At 33.1% G+C, this 14,820-nt stretch overlaps 1 protein-coding gene across 1 annotated transcript in view; it reads right to left on the bottom strand.

Annotated features, from left to right (window-relative positions):
• The window catches only part of NBAS (NBAS subunit of NRZ tethering complex), a 173,755-nt gene that overhangs the window by 115,076 nt on the left and 43,859 nt on the right, over nucleotides 1-14,820 (bottom strand). Inside the window, exons 22-32 of the mRNA XM_085299977.1 lie at nucleotides 13,560-13,643; nucleotides 12,838-12,991; nucleotides 11,602-11,787; nucleotides 10,474-10,647; nucleotides 9,050-9,183; nucleotides 8,168-8,230; nucleotides 7,459-7,581; nucleotides 6,271-6,373; nucleotides 4,374-4,597; nucleotides 2,501-2,613; nucleotides 267-380 (exon numbers count right to left, since the gene is read on the bottom strand). Of these exons, the coding sequence (XP_085156103.1) occupies nucleotides 267-380; nucleotides 2,501-2,613; nucleotides 4,374-4,597; nucleotides 6,271-6,373; nucleotides 7,459-7,581; nucleotides 8,168-8,230; nucleotides 9,050-9,183; nucleotides 10,474-10,647; nucleotides 11,602-11,787; nucleotides 12,838-12,991; nucleotides 13,560-13,643 (1,472 nt within the window). The remainder of the gene's footprint in view (nucleotides 1-266; nucleotides 381-2,500; nucleotides 2,614-4,373; nucleotides 4,598-6,270; nucleotides 6,374-7,458; nucleotides 7,582-8,167; nucleotides 8,231-9,049; nucleotides 9,184-10,473; nucleotides 10,648-11,601; nucleotides 11,788-12,837; nucleotides 12,992-13,559; nucleotides 13,644-14,820) is intronic.

The following is a 14,820-nucleotide window of genomic DNA, read 5'->3' as shown; positions in this document are numbered from 1 at the left end:
GAAATGAGCTTTTGTTCAAAATCCAAATTAGATAAGGCTGTTCTTATTTTATGTAATAAAGAAGGTTAGAAAGCTGACTTCTAGATCAGCTCTTTTACAGGTAAAATATTTCATTCTTGTAAAATTTCATTTCTCCCTGATGACTGCTCTTCCACAGAACTTTTTAGTGACGTCCTTGAACAGACATTCTAATGATCAACTCAAATGTCCTAGAGCATAACACAAATATATGTTGCATTGCAATCTAGTATTTTATAACAGTTTACCTGCAACCCTCAATAAATTTGCAAGTCCCAGGAGCTTAGCAGACTGCTTGTAGTTTGTTGATGACTGAGTAAGACAGTCCTTGATGAGGCTAAGTCGATCTGAACATAAACGCACTGTTGAAAGAAGAGTAGGTGTTAGAGACATGAAACTTCCAGCCATATTTTTTAGATATTGTACACACAGAAGCAGTGSCTGTGAGTATAAGAATGCAAATATCATCTAAAATAATAAAAAAGCTCACAATTACTTGCATGCATATCTTCAACTGTATCTATGAATAGAATACTACGTAATATATCCAGCCTCAATCACTAGCAAATCAGGTCAGAAATGGTAAAATAAGATGGACACAGTTTTAAATAAAAAATAATTTTTGTTTCAGGTTTTCAAATTCAATTTTTTAAAGAATTAGTTTCTGCATAAGGAAGGGAGAGAACGGACAGTACTCCATATTAATACATTGTGTCTAAACCATAAGATATTAGGCCTACAAATAATAATTAGAAAAAAAGAGTGAAGAGGGAAGCAAATAAACACTCCTTTAATGGAAACTCCATTAACAAATTATAGAAATCAAATTAGATTAAGAGAATGATAAATGGAGGAGCAAGAAAGGTTAAAGGCTTAGTTCTATTTTTAATATTCTACCATGTACACACATTTGCATACAGTAGAAAATGTTTTCATTCACTGACTATACAACCATGATTCGTCAAAGCATCTAAACATAACTAAAAGTAAGATGAAATAATACCATGGATGAAACACAGTTTCACTGATATTAAAGATTTTTTTTAACTTTACATTAATACTTTTTTCCCCTCCTCTTCCTTCACGTGCACAGTGAGAAAGGTGAAGAAAACATACAAAAAAAATTACAGGTCTTTTTTGCCAGCTGAACAAACTGACTAAAGTGCTTTTCTCTAGAAGACAACTGCATAGTACTGCAAGATCTAGGAACTAAACTTATTCTCAATCTAGAAACTGAAGGCTTCCTGTATATAAAGCATGAAGCAGCACCTCACTTCAAAGGAAGTCTTGCAAAAGAAGAGAACAAAAAGTGAATAAAATAGAGTAACAACAGAATCAAACGACACCCACTTCATTTTCCAGAGATCTCCAAATGCTTTCCTTAAAAACAAAAACAACAGTTCTCTGCACAGAGCAAGAAGTTAAATCCTGTCATCAGCAAATTCCATTAGCTCTCACTTAATATTTATTCCAATGCCATTAACGCTTAGAACTATGAAAGTATGGTCCTCAAGTCTCAAGTCTCTGTAAGTGACCACCTTTTAGCATGATGCTTCTCCCTTCCATTTTGCTTCAGCACTCCTTTCAGGCAGTACTCTTGGAGTGCTTTCAATAATACCAAATGTTCATGCAGTTTCACATAGTTGCCCACATAAAAATACTGTACATTTGCTTTACAGAAAGCTATGTAGAGAAAGTCTGTTGTATTTCTTTCACTTAGAAAATTGTTTTTCTTGTTTAAAGAAAAAAAGAAAACCTTTTAGTCTGGTACACCTATTATTAATAAATCATATTTCATTTTATACTTCTATCCCTTTTAACTCCATGTCTATAACCACTCCTTCCTTCAAATCTTTTCCCAACAACTTTACACACTGTTGGAATCTGAGTTACAAAACAGTTTTAAGTAAAAGTAAATCTCCATAAGATATATATCACAAATGTGTGCTTCTATTAACATTTTGTTTCATAGGAATACATTTAAAAATGAAACGCCCCAATGGAGACATGAAAACTACCTACATATAAAATAACTCTATTCCGTGCAGTTTTAAAGCTCATAAGCATATGAATAACTGTGGATTGTTTCATAAACTAAAGGTGAGCTCAAACTGTTTCTAATGAAGTCACCAGGAGCTTCAGATACACAGTTGTTTATCTGCTAAAAAGTACTGCTAAAATAAGTCTAAAACAGACTCTATTTGCAGATATCTTTCCTATCTCACACCACCTGAAAAATATCTTAAGATACTGAAATCATCATAAGGTCTGCGTCTGTCACGTGCTTGGAAGGAAAAGTAGAGGATGGGGGAGATGGACCCTTAGTTTACTTGTGCAACATACTATTGACAGTATTATGGAACAGAAGTATGTATTTGGTTGGACTGAATTATTTATCTACAGTTTTTAAACAGTAAATTTTGCCAAGCATACTTAACATGATTACTTGAATCATATGCATAAAAACAAAAATACAAAGTACCCTGTAATGGTAATATTTTCACACCAAATTCTTCAAGGTAACCAAGAGCACGAATGAGATCTAGTTCCTCCTGAACAGCACGTGGACAGTCAACAATAAGTTGTAGACAGCACCTAAGCAGGAAGAAATAAATTTTAGTTTAAAAGAATATATATATATATATTTCTAGAAAAAAGAAATCATATCCTTCATGAGTGAAAAACAGTACTTTACTGCACTTACCAACTGTCAAAATACTTAACTGATACTGCAGCATAAATTATAGGTGGTTTACCATATAATTCTGTTAGCTGGTTAAGCATTTTAACCAAATTCTATTCTTGGATAGCAATAATATTTTTCATTGGGTTGTAGTAAGAATGCTGTCCAACTCCTCTGAAATTAGAGTTGCAGCAGATTTAATGAAATAAAGTTTCCAATTTCATTAACTATATTCAACAAATGAAAATAAAACTGATACAACACAAAATAAAATCCTTTCAAAAAGAAATAATTTTTCATATAATATCTTAATATGTTAAAAGACATAAAGGTCTTTCAATTTTGATAAAAGGCAATGCCTTTACATATCAAAAAACTCATCCCCAAAAGAAATGTGTTGCAGGAAGAGGTGGGGGAAAGGAGGGAAGAGGGGAAAGAATGAAAGGTGCTACAGGCTAGAGAAATATAAAAATAATTAATTAAAAAATATTTTCAGTCACTTTCATAATCTCATTTTAGCTAAGTTAATAATGACACATACACCTATCCAAGTCTTTTCTTGTAAGCAAAAAAAATTTGTTAATCTTATCAGGAAACAGACGATTTATCTGTCCATAATGCTTTGTAATAACAGTGTTCTACTAGAAGAGAACTTCTTAATTTGAAAAGGGGTAATTAATTACAAATAGTTTGACTATACTATTTCCTCTATTTCATTCGGACATTGGTTGGTTTCCAGAAGATCAAAAAAAAAAAAAAAAAACAAAAAAAAAAAAAAAAAAAAAAAAACAGTACACATTGCAGTACACACTACTACAGGCTAACATAAATTAATCTCTTTCTTGTACTTAATGTACTCATATTCAAGTAAGTGAAGAATTTCAAAGGGATGTCTTTTCTTGGAGATGAGACAGAAGATTTTTTTTTCTTTTGGGGCTTGTTTTTAAGTGCCTTAAGGCAAATGGAAGATTCATTTGGATTAATGCATAATAAACAATGAATGCAACAGCATATTCTTAGAAAAAAAGAGAAAGGCTGGAAATATTAACACACTACTTTTATTTTCAATATTCAGGATAAGCCAAGGAATTATTCTTCTACATAGGGGATATTTTACCTATCTGCACCTGCCTTGTGAAAGAGAATACTTCTATATTTAAACTTACCCAAGAATGATCACCCACACTGCAACCTCTACATGTAAACCTCCATGCATTGTAAACTCTACAAAGCTGCTCTATGCCGGAATCTYTTTCTGAAGAATGATTTGGCTTATTTCTTAACATAACAAAGGAAGATGACCTCAAATGAAATAACAATCTGAAGACCAATTTAAGAAAAAATAATCAACACACTATTTTCTATTTGCGTTAGCAACCGAGGGCAACAATTACAGTTCAGTGCCAGAACATGGAGAAGGTTCAAATGGCACACACATAAGAAATCCTTATGCCCAGAGAAAGATTTGTACTTTTCTTCAATCTGAATCTGTAACAGATCATTCCAGCAACGAGTGACAGCAGTAGCAAAGGATATTGTTTCCATTTACTACATTATTTTACAAAAGAGAAACAAGTTATGTAAGATTCACCATCTCTTACAACAAAAGCAAATTTCAAATTGCAATTAAAAAAGCAATATGTATTTATGTATATGTTAATTGTGAAAATACCTGGCCAAATCCATGCAGCTATCAGTCAAACTGGTTGAGGAATTGAAATATTCTCTGCCAGCCGCCAAAACTAGTTCAATACTTTTCTCATAGCTGACTCTATACTGTGGCTTCCCTTTGGAGGCAATTAGGGGATCCACTGACCAAATACTGCAATGCATCATTTGTCCAGCCAAGTGGATATTATCTATACTGCTTGAGCATAAWAGACTTTCCGTGAATATCTAAAAAAAAGAATGTTAATTTAATAATTTGCAGCAAGAGTTTCAAGAAAGCGTGTTTGCATTCTGCAGAACTATTCCTTTTGAATAAAAGAATCTTTGAAGTCATCAGAATGTATTCAGTCCAAGTAGAAAATAACTTGAGAGAGACTATTTCTGCATTTTTTTAAGCAAAGCTAAAATTAACTAGTGGCAAGTTATTTCTACTTCATGCAGAAAATATATTATGAATTTCATTGTTACAATAGAAGCTGGAGATTAGACATCATTTATACCTGCATTCTAAAGTATCAAAATGTATGCAAGAATTAAGATCTTAAAAACATCATTATAAAAGGACAAAGTCTCTGTTCTTGAAAACACTCAAAATATTTAGGAATGAGCATATATAATAAGCTTTAAGGTATTATCAAGACTGTCTTCAAAAAATGCATATTAATATACTGTTGCACCTGCCATGAAACACTTAGCTATTAATTAATTTTAGGTCAAAAGCTTTACTTACTTGAAGAAATTCAAAATTGCTTGAATTCCTTTCAAAAATATATGATTCATACATTTTACAGAACCAGGGATCAGTGCAGTCTTAATTAAGCAACACACAGATTTAATCGTTTCAGAAAAAATGTAGCAGGTGCAAGAATGTAACCTTTGTCAAAGGTTTTAATTTCATAACATAAGGATTTCTTAGCTATTAAGAGCCTCTCCAAATTACCTCACGCTTTGTTTTAGACCACCAAAGGACGACAGTTCACAAAATCAGTCTGTCACCAAAACATTTAACATATTGCAGTTTGCTTTCTGCAACTTCAAATTGTACAATTGCAAAGAAACAGTGCCATTTTTTACTTATAGCTTGAATCCCACTTGCTTTTTCTCCTCAAGCTTTTTTTCCAATTTGTTTTCAAAACTTCTCCAAAGGGCTAATCAAACTAGCAGTCATAACAGATTAAATCTGTATGCTGTAACAAAGAAACCTTGCATTATTAAGCTTTTAAAGGATGTCAAGATTTAAATACAGATTAAAGTGGGCAGAGCACAGTTTTTGTAATAAGCCACAATATACTTAAGTGAAAATGCAAATAAATAGTACRTACCATAGTAAATTCCACATTAGTCTTATAATTGTCCTTTGCAAATATTAATGACATTTGTTTGGGGTTTATGCACAGGTAGAGTTTTCATTCCCTTTGCCCCCCCTCCCCCAGTTAAATTAGATTTCTCATTTCACATTATTTCATTTAAACTGCAAACAGTAAAAAGCTCATAATCCTTTATGTATCTTGAGCAATACTACCAACTAAACCTTCATGCTTAAAAAATGCTTAGCTAAAGGTAACATATATCTCAAAATTGTTTTATTTTCTAGTAATTTAGAATGTTTAGCAATAAAGATATTTGTCAATAGAAGCAAATTATGAAAGATCTAGAAGTCRAGTCACTTTCAAAAAAGCTTAATTCCAGTAAAAGATATACAGAATACTACAGGGGCTTTTGATGAAATGAATTAACACAGGAAGTTTCTGCTTTGATTAAAAACACTATAAATGAGCCAAATAGACAACCAAGAAGTAATGTAACACTTGAAAATGTATTTCCATTTGTGAGTAATAATATGAAATGAGAATTTGTAACTTACTCAGGATATAAATCAACACAGAACACACAAACCTCACCTCATAGCAAGTATCTGCATGTAAGCACGTATATACTTTCTGCTGCATGTCTAACATATCCTGGAGCAACTCCTTCCACTGTGTCTCACTGACTGATGGTTGCCTATGAACATTTTAAAAATTAAACAGTCTCCTCTTCAACAATTTTAAAGAAAGGTTGATAATATCACAGTTTCATCATCCAAAAAATCAGTTTTCTTGAAAGCTATTTCAATCTTTAATTAGACTTTTAACCAAAACTGTTTCAAAGACAGAATACTTCCATTTTGACGTCAAAAAATTGCCTGTAGGATAAAATTTTTTTGACAACAATGTAGTACTTGTTTTATTTTCTGTGGAATGAGACAGGGATTAAAGTACATTTCATCAAAATCTTTCACTAGTTCAAAGCTTCATGGAAGGTTCTAATTACATCAGAAAATTGGAAGTGTTATCATCATAGTGATCCAATAATTGGGTAAAAACAAAGTTGTGAAACTCACTGAGAATCATTATGTTTACTGTAGGCATTCTTAAAAAGCTAATCAATTGTCTGTAGTCACTGGAGAATAAAGCAGTAAATTTATTTTGCTCCTGAAAGACTAGGTTTCAAATCCTTGACATGGAATCGCACTATCTTAACCTACAAATTGTCCTATTGCCATTCGTGYGCCATTATCAAAACTTTACAAATAAAAATTTAATGAATGTTTATATAGCCATTGTTTTGATTGAGTATTACAGAGTGAAAAAATCACTGTTTCAAATATCCATACTAGTACAGCTAACAGTGATTTAGAGGTAGAATTGGCAAGTTGAATCATTAAATTACTTTTCTATGACTGTTTCTAAGAAAACATGCAAGTGTTATTTCATAAGTTCTTATAGGACATACTTACTATATGTTAATTATTCTTCATCATACAGTACTTTGCAGCCAATATGCTTTTAGGATTGTTGAATAGAACAAAGTACAAAGATATTGAAAAGAGTTCGAAGCTAGGCAATATCTTTGTTATCTAGAAAATGCAGCCGAAACACTAATAGTATTGGACTTCAGTTTAACAAATGTGTTTTATGGATGTTGTGTTCAGTCTGAACACAACAGTTCTCTATTGTAACAAATTAGAGAGGTATGCTCTCTGAAGGTATGCACTATTGCCCTACTCTCCTTTCTCCCTCAACTCCAGTTCCCTTTTGAATACTAACTTGCGACCTGTATGCCTGGTCAGCCTAATCATCAGCTTCCGTGCCTCCTCCGGGTTGTTCTTTGTGTCCTTCACAAATGAAACAGGTTTCTGAAGTCCATGTTTCTCCAAAAGTTCCGATACACTGTAAGTGAACAGTCAAAATTTTTGAATTTTGCATAGTTGTACAACTACCTCTGCTGCAGTAGCCTTAAAGCTGGAACAAGCAATGCACTCTAAACACAAAGAAATCTCTCTATGCAAAGTCTATAACAGAAAGAATTGGCCTAAGTAACACTATTTAGTTTGTAACAGAAAGGATTAGCCAAAGTAACATTATTTAATTAAAAATTTAAAAATACTGTGAAGTTAACATAACTAAATAACACGAATAAATTGATGAAGTATATTCACAGCTTTTTGTTTCAGGCCATTCAAAGCATTATAGTCTATCAAGATGAAATAAATCCTCCAGATACTTTAGGCGTGTCCCTTCCTATCTCTCTCCTCACCAAAGATCATAATCCAAGGGAAATATCTGTGTAATTTTATAATATTCAAATGGCTAAAAGGCATTCAAAATTAGTAAGTTCTGAACACAAAAACTTGAGAATTATCATGCCAACAGCACAATATAAGATAAACATTCTGGCTGCTTTCTTGTCAACATTCTTGGATATATCTAGTAACTTCTATAAGAATATACAGTTTATTTTGGCAAAATTAAATACCTAAGTATTTGTTCCAGTTCATCTACTTCATCATGAAGAGTGTTAGTTATATCTGTTTCAGGCCTGCAAAGATATTTTACAACAAATAAATAAATAAATAAATACAATCATACTTTCCGCACTTTATTTATATGATACTCAAGACAGATATGAAAATAAGTACTGGAAGGTTTGAAACATTCTTTTATAAGATCAAATAATACATATTTTTACTTGAAAAAATTACATCAGCTTCTTGCTGGAAGAATAGCTAAAATAGAGACTAAGCCTCTATAAGAGCAAACCCTTCTTCTGCCTTGAAGAATTTTCTCAGGATCTCTCTTTTATGCATATAAAAGATACTGAGGGACTAGATTACATCTCCTCCTTCTGTTTATGCTTTCATTTTCTCCAGAATTATTCTTCCTTTGTTCAGGCCTTCTAAATTAAAACCTCTCTCGCCTGGCCATATTGCTGTTTATTAGCATAAGACACTCAATTATAACAAGATCAGCGAGACTAGTAGGATAATACTAAAACTTGGTCTCAATTCACAAGGCTATAAAAGGCAAGGAAACTAATATAGGCTTGGTCTGGACTGCTAGTTTAAGCAATATTTCATACACATTGGTTACATTATGTGGTAGAAGAAGTGAGACACGTGTACATCTGTGCACAGACATCTGTACACACATACACACAMACACAGTCAAAAAGCAATTCAGACAGGAACCGAATATTCAACATCACATACTTTTTAATGGTAGTTATTATTTAATGATAATGTTTGCCTTAGAAACCAAGCAATATCTGAAGTAATATCACTAGTATTTTTAAAGCACTACTTTGAAACTATATTGAACATACCTAAAATATTCAAAATAACAAGTGGAAAATTCTTACCCATATCCTCTTTGTGGAAGGCATTCCAAAATATCATAACAGAGTGCAAGCTGATCATCTCGTTCACAACTAAAAACACATTCCAGTGCTGCAGCCATAAGTTGGTCTTGATCGGGAATAATTTTTTGCTGACACTAACAAAAGAAAGCATTCACACGATAAGATAATTTTTGTTTCCTTTTTCCAGTCAAACAGGGGAGTGTCTACTGAAATTAAAAAAATATGTATATATATAYACACGTGTACATATATATATATAYACACACACACATACATATATACATATGTGTATRTATGTGTGTATGTCTGTCTGTCTTCTGGTTGTAATTACGASGTCTCTTCCTAACAATTTCAGTAAAGTCTCTGTTAACGTTACAAAGTCTGAAACATAACTAGGTTAGTTTCCTACACTGTGGGCATCTGAAAGAACAAGGCACTCAATTTTATCCTGTTTGAATTTGGGACAGGTGGTGTGGTGTGGTGCAGTGCAGGGGAAGGCAAACTACTATCAACATTGGTCAGATTTGTTTAATTTGTGCTACTATTTTTATATCTATCTGTCTATTTCTATAGAAAGTGAGATATATAGATATATGTCTATCTATCTATGTACTAGTTACATGGTTTACAAGCTTCAATAGTAAAAGTGTGCTTATAGTGCATCTTTGAATAACTTTGAACTGTAGAAACAGTATGAAATATTCATAAGGGTAAAAAACACACATCTGAAATAAACCTGGCACTTTCAAAAGCATTCTTCATCTACATTAACTCAAGTTTATAACTCGTTGCTCAAGATCAAGATACTTGCTTYCAAATAAGGTTTGAGGAGGGCAAGACTTGCATGTAATTTTCTTCATGTATCAGGAACCACATTGTTCTAGAACTACATAGTTCTAGAATAATCAGGAGGGTTTGGTTGTTTTTTGCTTTTTTTTTTCTCCTATTATGCCAACAAAAGAAAAAGATACAAAGATAKGGAAATTACTTCTTGAATAACTGAAACTTCAGATAATTATGAAAAATTAAATACCAATAAATTTCTTCAGAAGAAAGTTTTAGTGAAATCACAAAAGCATCATTCACTCCTTTTCTAAAAAGCTCATTTGCCAGAAATGTATTTTAAACACATCACCAAAAATGACATCAAGAATAGTCTTTACACTATTTTTTTGCTATATTAGGTCAAGATCATAATTACATTAGTTTGACAATCTCATTAAGGACAGATGAGTTGTATCATAACTCATGCTTTAATATTTTTTAATTCATATTTTCTATAAACATGACAAATGCACAGTCCAAAAGGAAGGGAAAGAATACAGAGAAAATCTAATTTAGAAGACAAACTAGCTTTATTTATGACCTGTTCAGGACAAGAATTTTCAAGGAAACCAGTAGAATCATCAAGGTTCTATACTTACAGAAGGTTTTGAATTCTGAAATATCTTCAGAGGTAGAGTCAGGTCTTCCTTTGCTAATGTCACTAAATATTCTTTGAAAAGTGAGTTTGCCAGACCAGGTGACTGATTCTCACAGCGGTGGAGAAATGGGATCATCCACTGATAAACATTTTTCACATATTTTTCATCAGAGGACTGGAAAGAGCAATAAGTTAAGGGAAGGGCAGCATGGGGAGAAGAAGAGAAGAAATTCAGGTTCCTTTTTCAAAATAAGCAGAACAAATTTTTATCATTTTAATTTCAGTAATATTTGTCACATACCACAACCAAGAGCAGAAGCCTAAACTTTCAYTACTGCACAGATCACTATGAAATGAACTATAGTAACAATCCATCTTCTTGCTGCTTCTGAATGGCTTGGGAAGTCCAATTAGTACAGGAGAAAAGCCCACTACAAGAAAGCTAAATTCTCTTCCTCTTGCAATTTTTGAATGAGTGAAAGGTGGGTGTGCACCCACGTCACAGTGGTATTACTTTCAATATTTCAGTAAGCAAGAACGCAAGGTAGGAAAACAAAGGGCAAGCAGTTACAAATAGTAACAAAATTTTGAAAATTCTGAGAAGAGCTCCAAGTACACAAGTATTCTTCTCTAGCTTATATATTCTTTGCCTGAATTTTAAATCCCTATTTTATCTTTAGGTATTTTACAACTCTTCCAAAAAGGTACAGCCTTTTCTATTCTGAAATGCTATGCATAGACTGTACACAAAGATTAGAAACACACATATCCTGCACAGGTAAGTATTTTTTGCCACCATTTTTATCAAACATCAAAAACCATCCAAGGAAAACATCCACTGTCGTAGTTGCAGCACTAGTAACAGTTACACTGAAGACCYTTTGGAAAGGGCTGATGAAAAAGAAATTCGCAGCTTTCATGTAACTGAAATTAATGTTCAGTCCTGTGTCTAGAATGAAGAAAAAGGTCTCAGAAAACAGAGAAATTGTTTGATAGCTTGGTGGATTCAAGAAGAATGTTCATCAGAAAAATGCAAGCGATTAACATGCAATTACAGATACAAGGGATCTAGGGCAACCTGAATCATTAGGATCAGGCTCTACTTAAGYGATATGTTCAAAATACTTACATTCTTCATCAGTAGTCTCAGTTTTTCAATGTCTTTCATCTCTACAAGTTCCTTCAAAGTTAAGGTTCGATCACCTTCAGTCTCATAAACTACTGTCTCAAGAGTAATCAGATTGTCACAAAGCATCTGCAGACCAGGAATATTCCTCTCCATGCCAAGACGAACAAGGGACAGAGCACAATCCACCTGAAAAATAAAAATAAACGCTGTACAATTGTTTGCCAAAAAAAAAAAAGTCTTTGCTTGTTTGTGTCTCCACTTTCATTCCCTSTTCCCTTTGCTTAGGAGGTAATTCTGAGTTCTTTTGTCACCTGTATTTCCCTAAATGCATTGCTCATCTCAGCTTTATGAACATAAATAAAATGCTTAGCAGGTGAYGTCACTATAGGCCTTTTGGCCCAGGTGTATCCTATGTAACTGATGCATGTAAATTACAATAGTATTTTCTGTGTGATCTGCAGAAGGAATCAGAGATAAGACACCTCAACACACTCCATGGATTGTAAAGGATTGCCTGCAAATAACTTTTGAATTAACATGTGCTAAACTGGCTCATGAAGCAGTAAAATACTAGAAAATATCAATGAAGAAAAGAGCTATTCTTACTTGCACTGCTTAGCATTACAGACCAGAGCTTCATATGTTTTTAAAACAGGAAGAAACTAAAGCACAATAAGTTGACAATGAAGAAGTGGCATGTTTGGTCTTGCCAAGTCTCCAGAAGTGCTATGCACAACATACTCTCCTTTTACTCATTCACAAATATAAAATATAATGATAAAAACACTTCATTGGCTAGGGAAGTGCTACTGTCTGCCACCGTAAGTCARGTGAAAGTAAGTGAAAAACTTACTAGCTTCCTTCTCATTCCTATGAATCAACTATTTGGCTGAGTAAAAGCAAGCACAACTGCACCGGAGAAAAAGAACAAAACAGTCTTCTAAAGCCATACTGAAATTTCTGTGGCTGTGTAATATTACTGGCAAAATATATTCAGATTTGCACATAAGTAGAGATTGATTAGAAGGGAAGGGTTTGTTGATTTTGCTTTTTAAACATGGGTATTGTGAAAATTTGGTCCTACAACAACAAAGCTTGAACAACATGCAGAAGATAATTTCAAAATAGTGTCAGTGCTCACTACTAATGCTGCTAATACTCATCAACATAGGGTACTACTGAAGAAACTGGATCAGTTCAAGACAGCCATCATTATTTCCTCACTGCTATTCTCACCTGCATAGCATAATTTTCAATTTCTTGTGCCCTGTTCAAATACCAGTCAGTAACCAGATCTACTGAAAGTTCAGTAGTCCTATACTTCAATAATCCGGGTTGCATTTCATACAGAAATTCGCCTTCATCTTGCAGAGTTGGTTCAACAACCATCCTAAAAAATAAAATAAAATAAAATAAAATAAAATAGTATATGTTCACTTGCACTTTTTTCCACATCAGCCTTCTTTCTAAGAGGTCTGGTCATTCTAATGGAGAACGATACACATCAACTCACTATCACATCAGTACTTTGAACAGATTTAAATGACAATTACAGCAAGTGTTTCTTTCTGTCAACAAGTAACTAAACAGAATATATGCTCAATCTCCAAGTTCTGTTTTTCACGTAACGAAAGGCAGTTATGTCATTCATAATGATAAGGTAAAGCTTGCAAGCAGCAGGAAAAATTAGTATTTCCTACAGTAATCTCCCCTCTATTCACTTGCATACGAGTAAGTTACTTGTCACATAATCACACTGAATATGATTTAGTAACGTTGAAGAGTGTTTGTTCATCCAGTCTTATTAACAAAGCTAAAACCCAAGCTTATCATGCACAAAAATTGGAATGAGTTTTATTGCTTCCCTGAACTCCAGGATTTCCCAAATTTTAACAACTGGTACGGAAACTATGCATCTGAAAATATGCATAACCTTTTTGCTTTTTCCATGTACTTACTTGCATTCTGCTTTTTCACACCAGTCTTCTTCACGACGTTTCTGCTTATTCCAAGGAAGAATCTTCAATGTCCCCTGCCTATAACTGGTATAAAAGAAAACACAAGTTTTACACAGAAATTTGGAAACAAAAGAGAAGGGCACTCAATTAATGGAACAGGATATACACAACTATTTGAGTGAATTCATAATCAAGAACATCATTTACGTACAGGATCAATTCTTGAAAAATATATCCCTTCTAGCACAACTACACAGGCGTTATTTTGCTTAAGTCATATATCTGTATATATGCATAGATATACAACCTATGCCTTTTAAGACCCACTAAAAGTTTAATAAAAACTTTTTTATTGACAGAAAAGGGCAAGAAAAGGGAGTGTGAGAACTACATGCTTTAAAAATCCTTACTGCTTCACAGTAAGACGTATTCTGACTTCGTATACTATTATGAAAGATTGAAATTAGTAACAAGAACAACCTTGGATCTTCACAGTTTAAAATACATAATTCTTCAAATTTGAGCACGAATCCTTGTACTGTACTGAACTGAGATATGCCCTGCTGTACTAATCTTCTCAATTAAGTTTGACATGGCTTTCTGACTACAAACATCCACAGTGAAATGAATTCTAAATACCGAGGTTGAGGAAAAAAGTCTGTTTAAGATACAGGTTAAGAATAACAGCAATTATTACTAGAATGATTAGTCATAGTAGGCTATTTTTTTTAAGTAGCATGAAACCCCAGAAAATCTCATCAAACTATGCTGAACATAAACTGAAGGAAAAGAGGAGAGGCATAAATTTCCATAAATCACAGAACCAAATCATTTAAGAAACAAATCATTTACAGAGTCAAGACATTAAAGTTTCAGCACACTGGAGCAATAAACTATTTTGAGTCTTACTCATTTCCTCCTAGCCCTGATAATTAACATCAAATGTAGTAATAAATGGACAGTCCCTGGCATTGCAAACAAACAACTGATATAATTTTCTCATTCTTTGAAAAACAGCAGTATTGTAACCAGTAGCAACAGATATGTATGAATCCTTTTAGTATTCAGTAGCAGAAAAAAAAACAAAAAAAAACCACACCGTGTTTTAATACACAAATCAATTTCACAACATAAATTGCAGAATAAGAAACTAAAAACCAGTAACTACATCTCATTTAGCAATAGCCATTAAATGCATTTAACAAAGCAAAGCATGTCTATAGTAACTATCATCTCCTGAACACAAACACACACACACRCR

Source organism: Rhea americana, unplaced genomic scaffold, assembly GCF_003343005.1.
Source record: "Rhea americana isolate MKP2758 unplaced genomic scaffold, rheAme1 scaffold_159, whole genome shotgun sequence".
Lineage (NCBI taxonomy): Eukaryota > Metazoa > Chordata > Aves > Rheiformes > Rheidae > Rhea > Rhea americana.
This window is presented reverse-complemented; position numbering and strand designations above follow the sequence as displayed.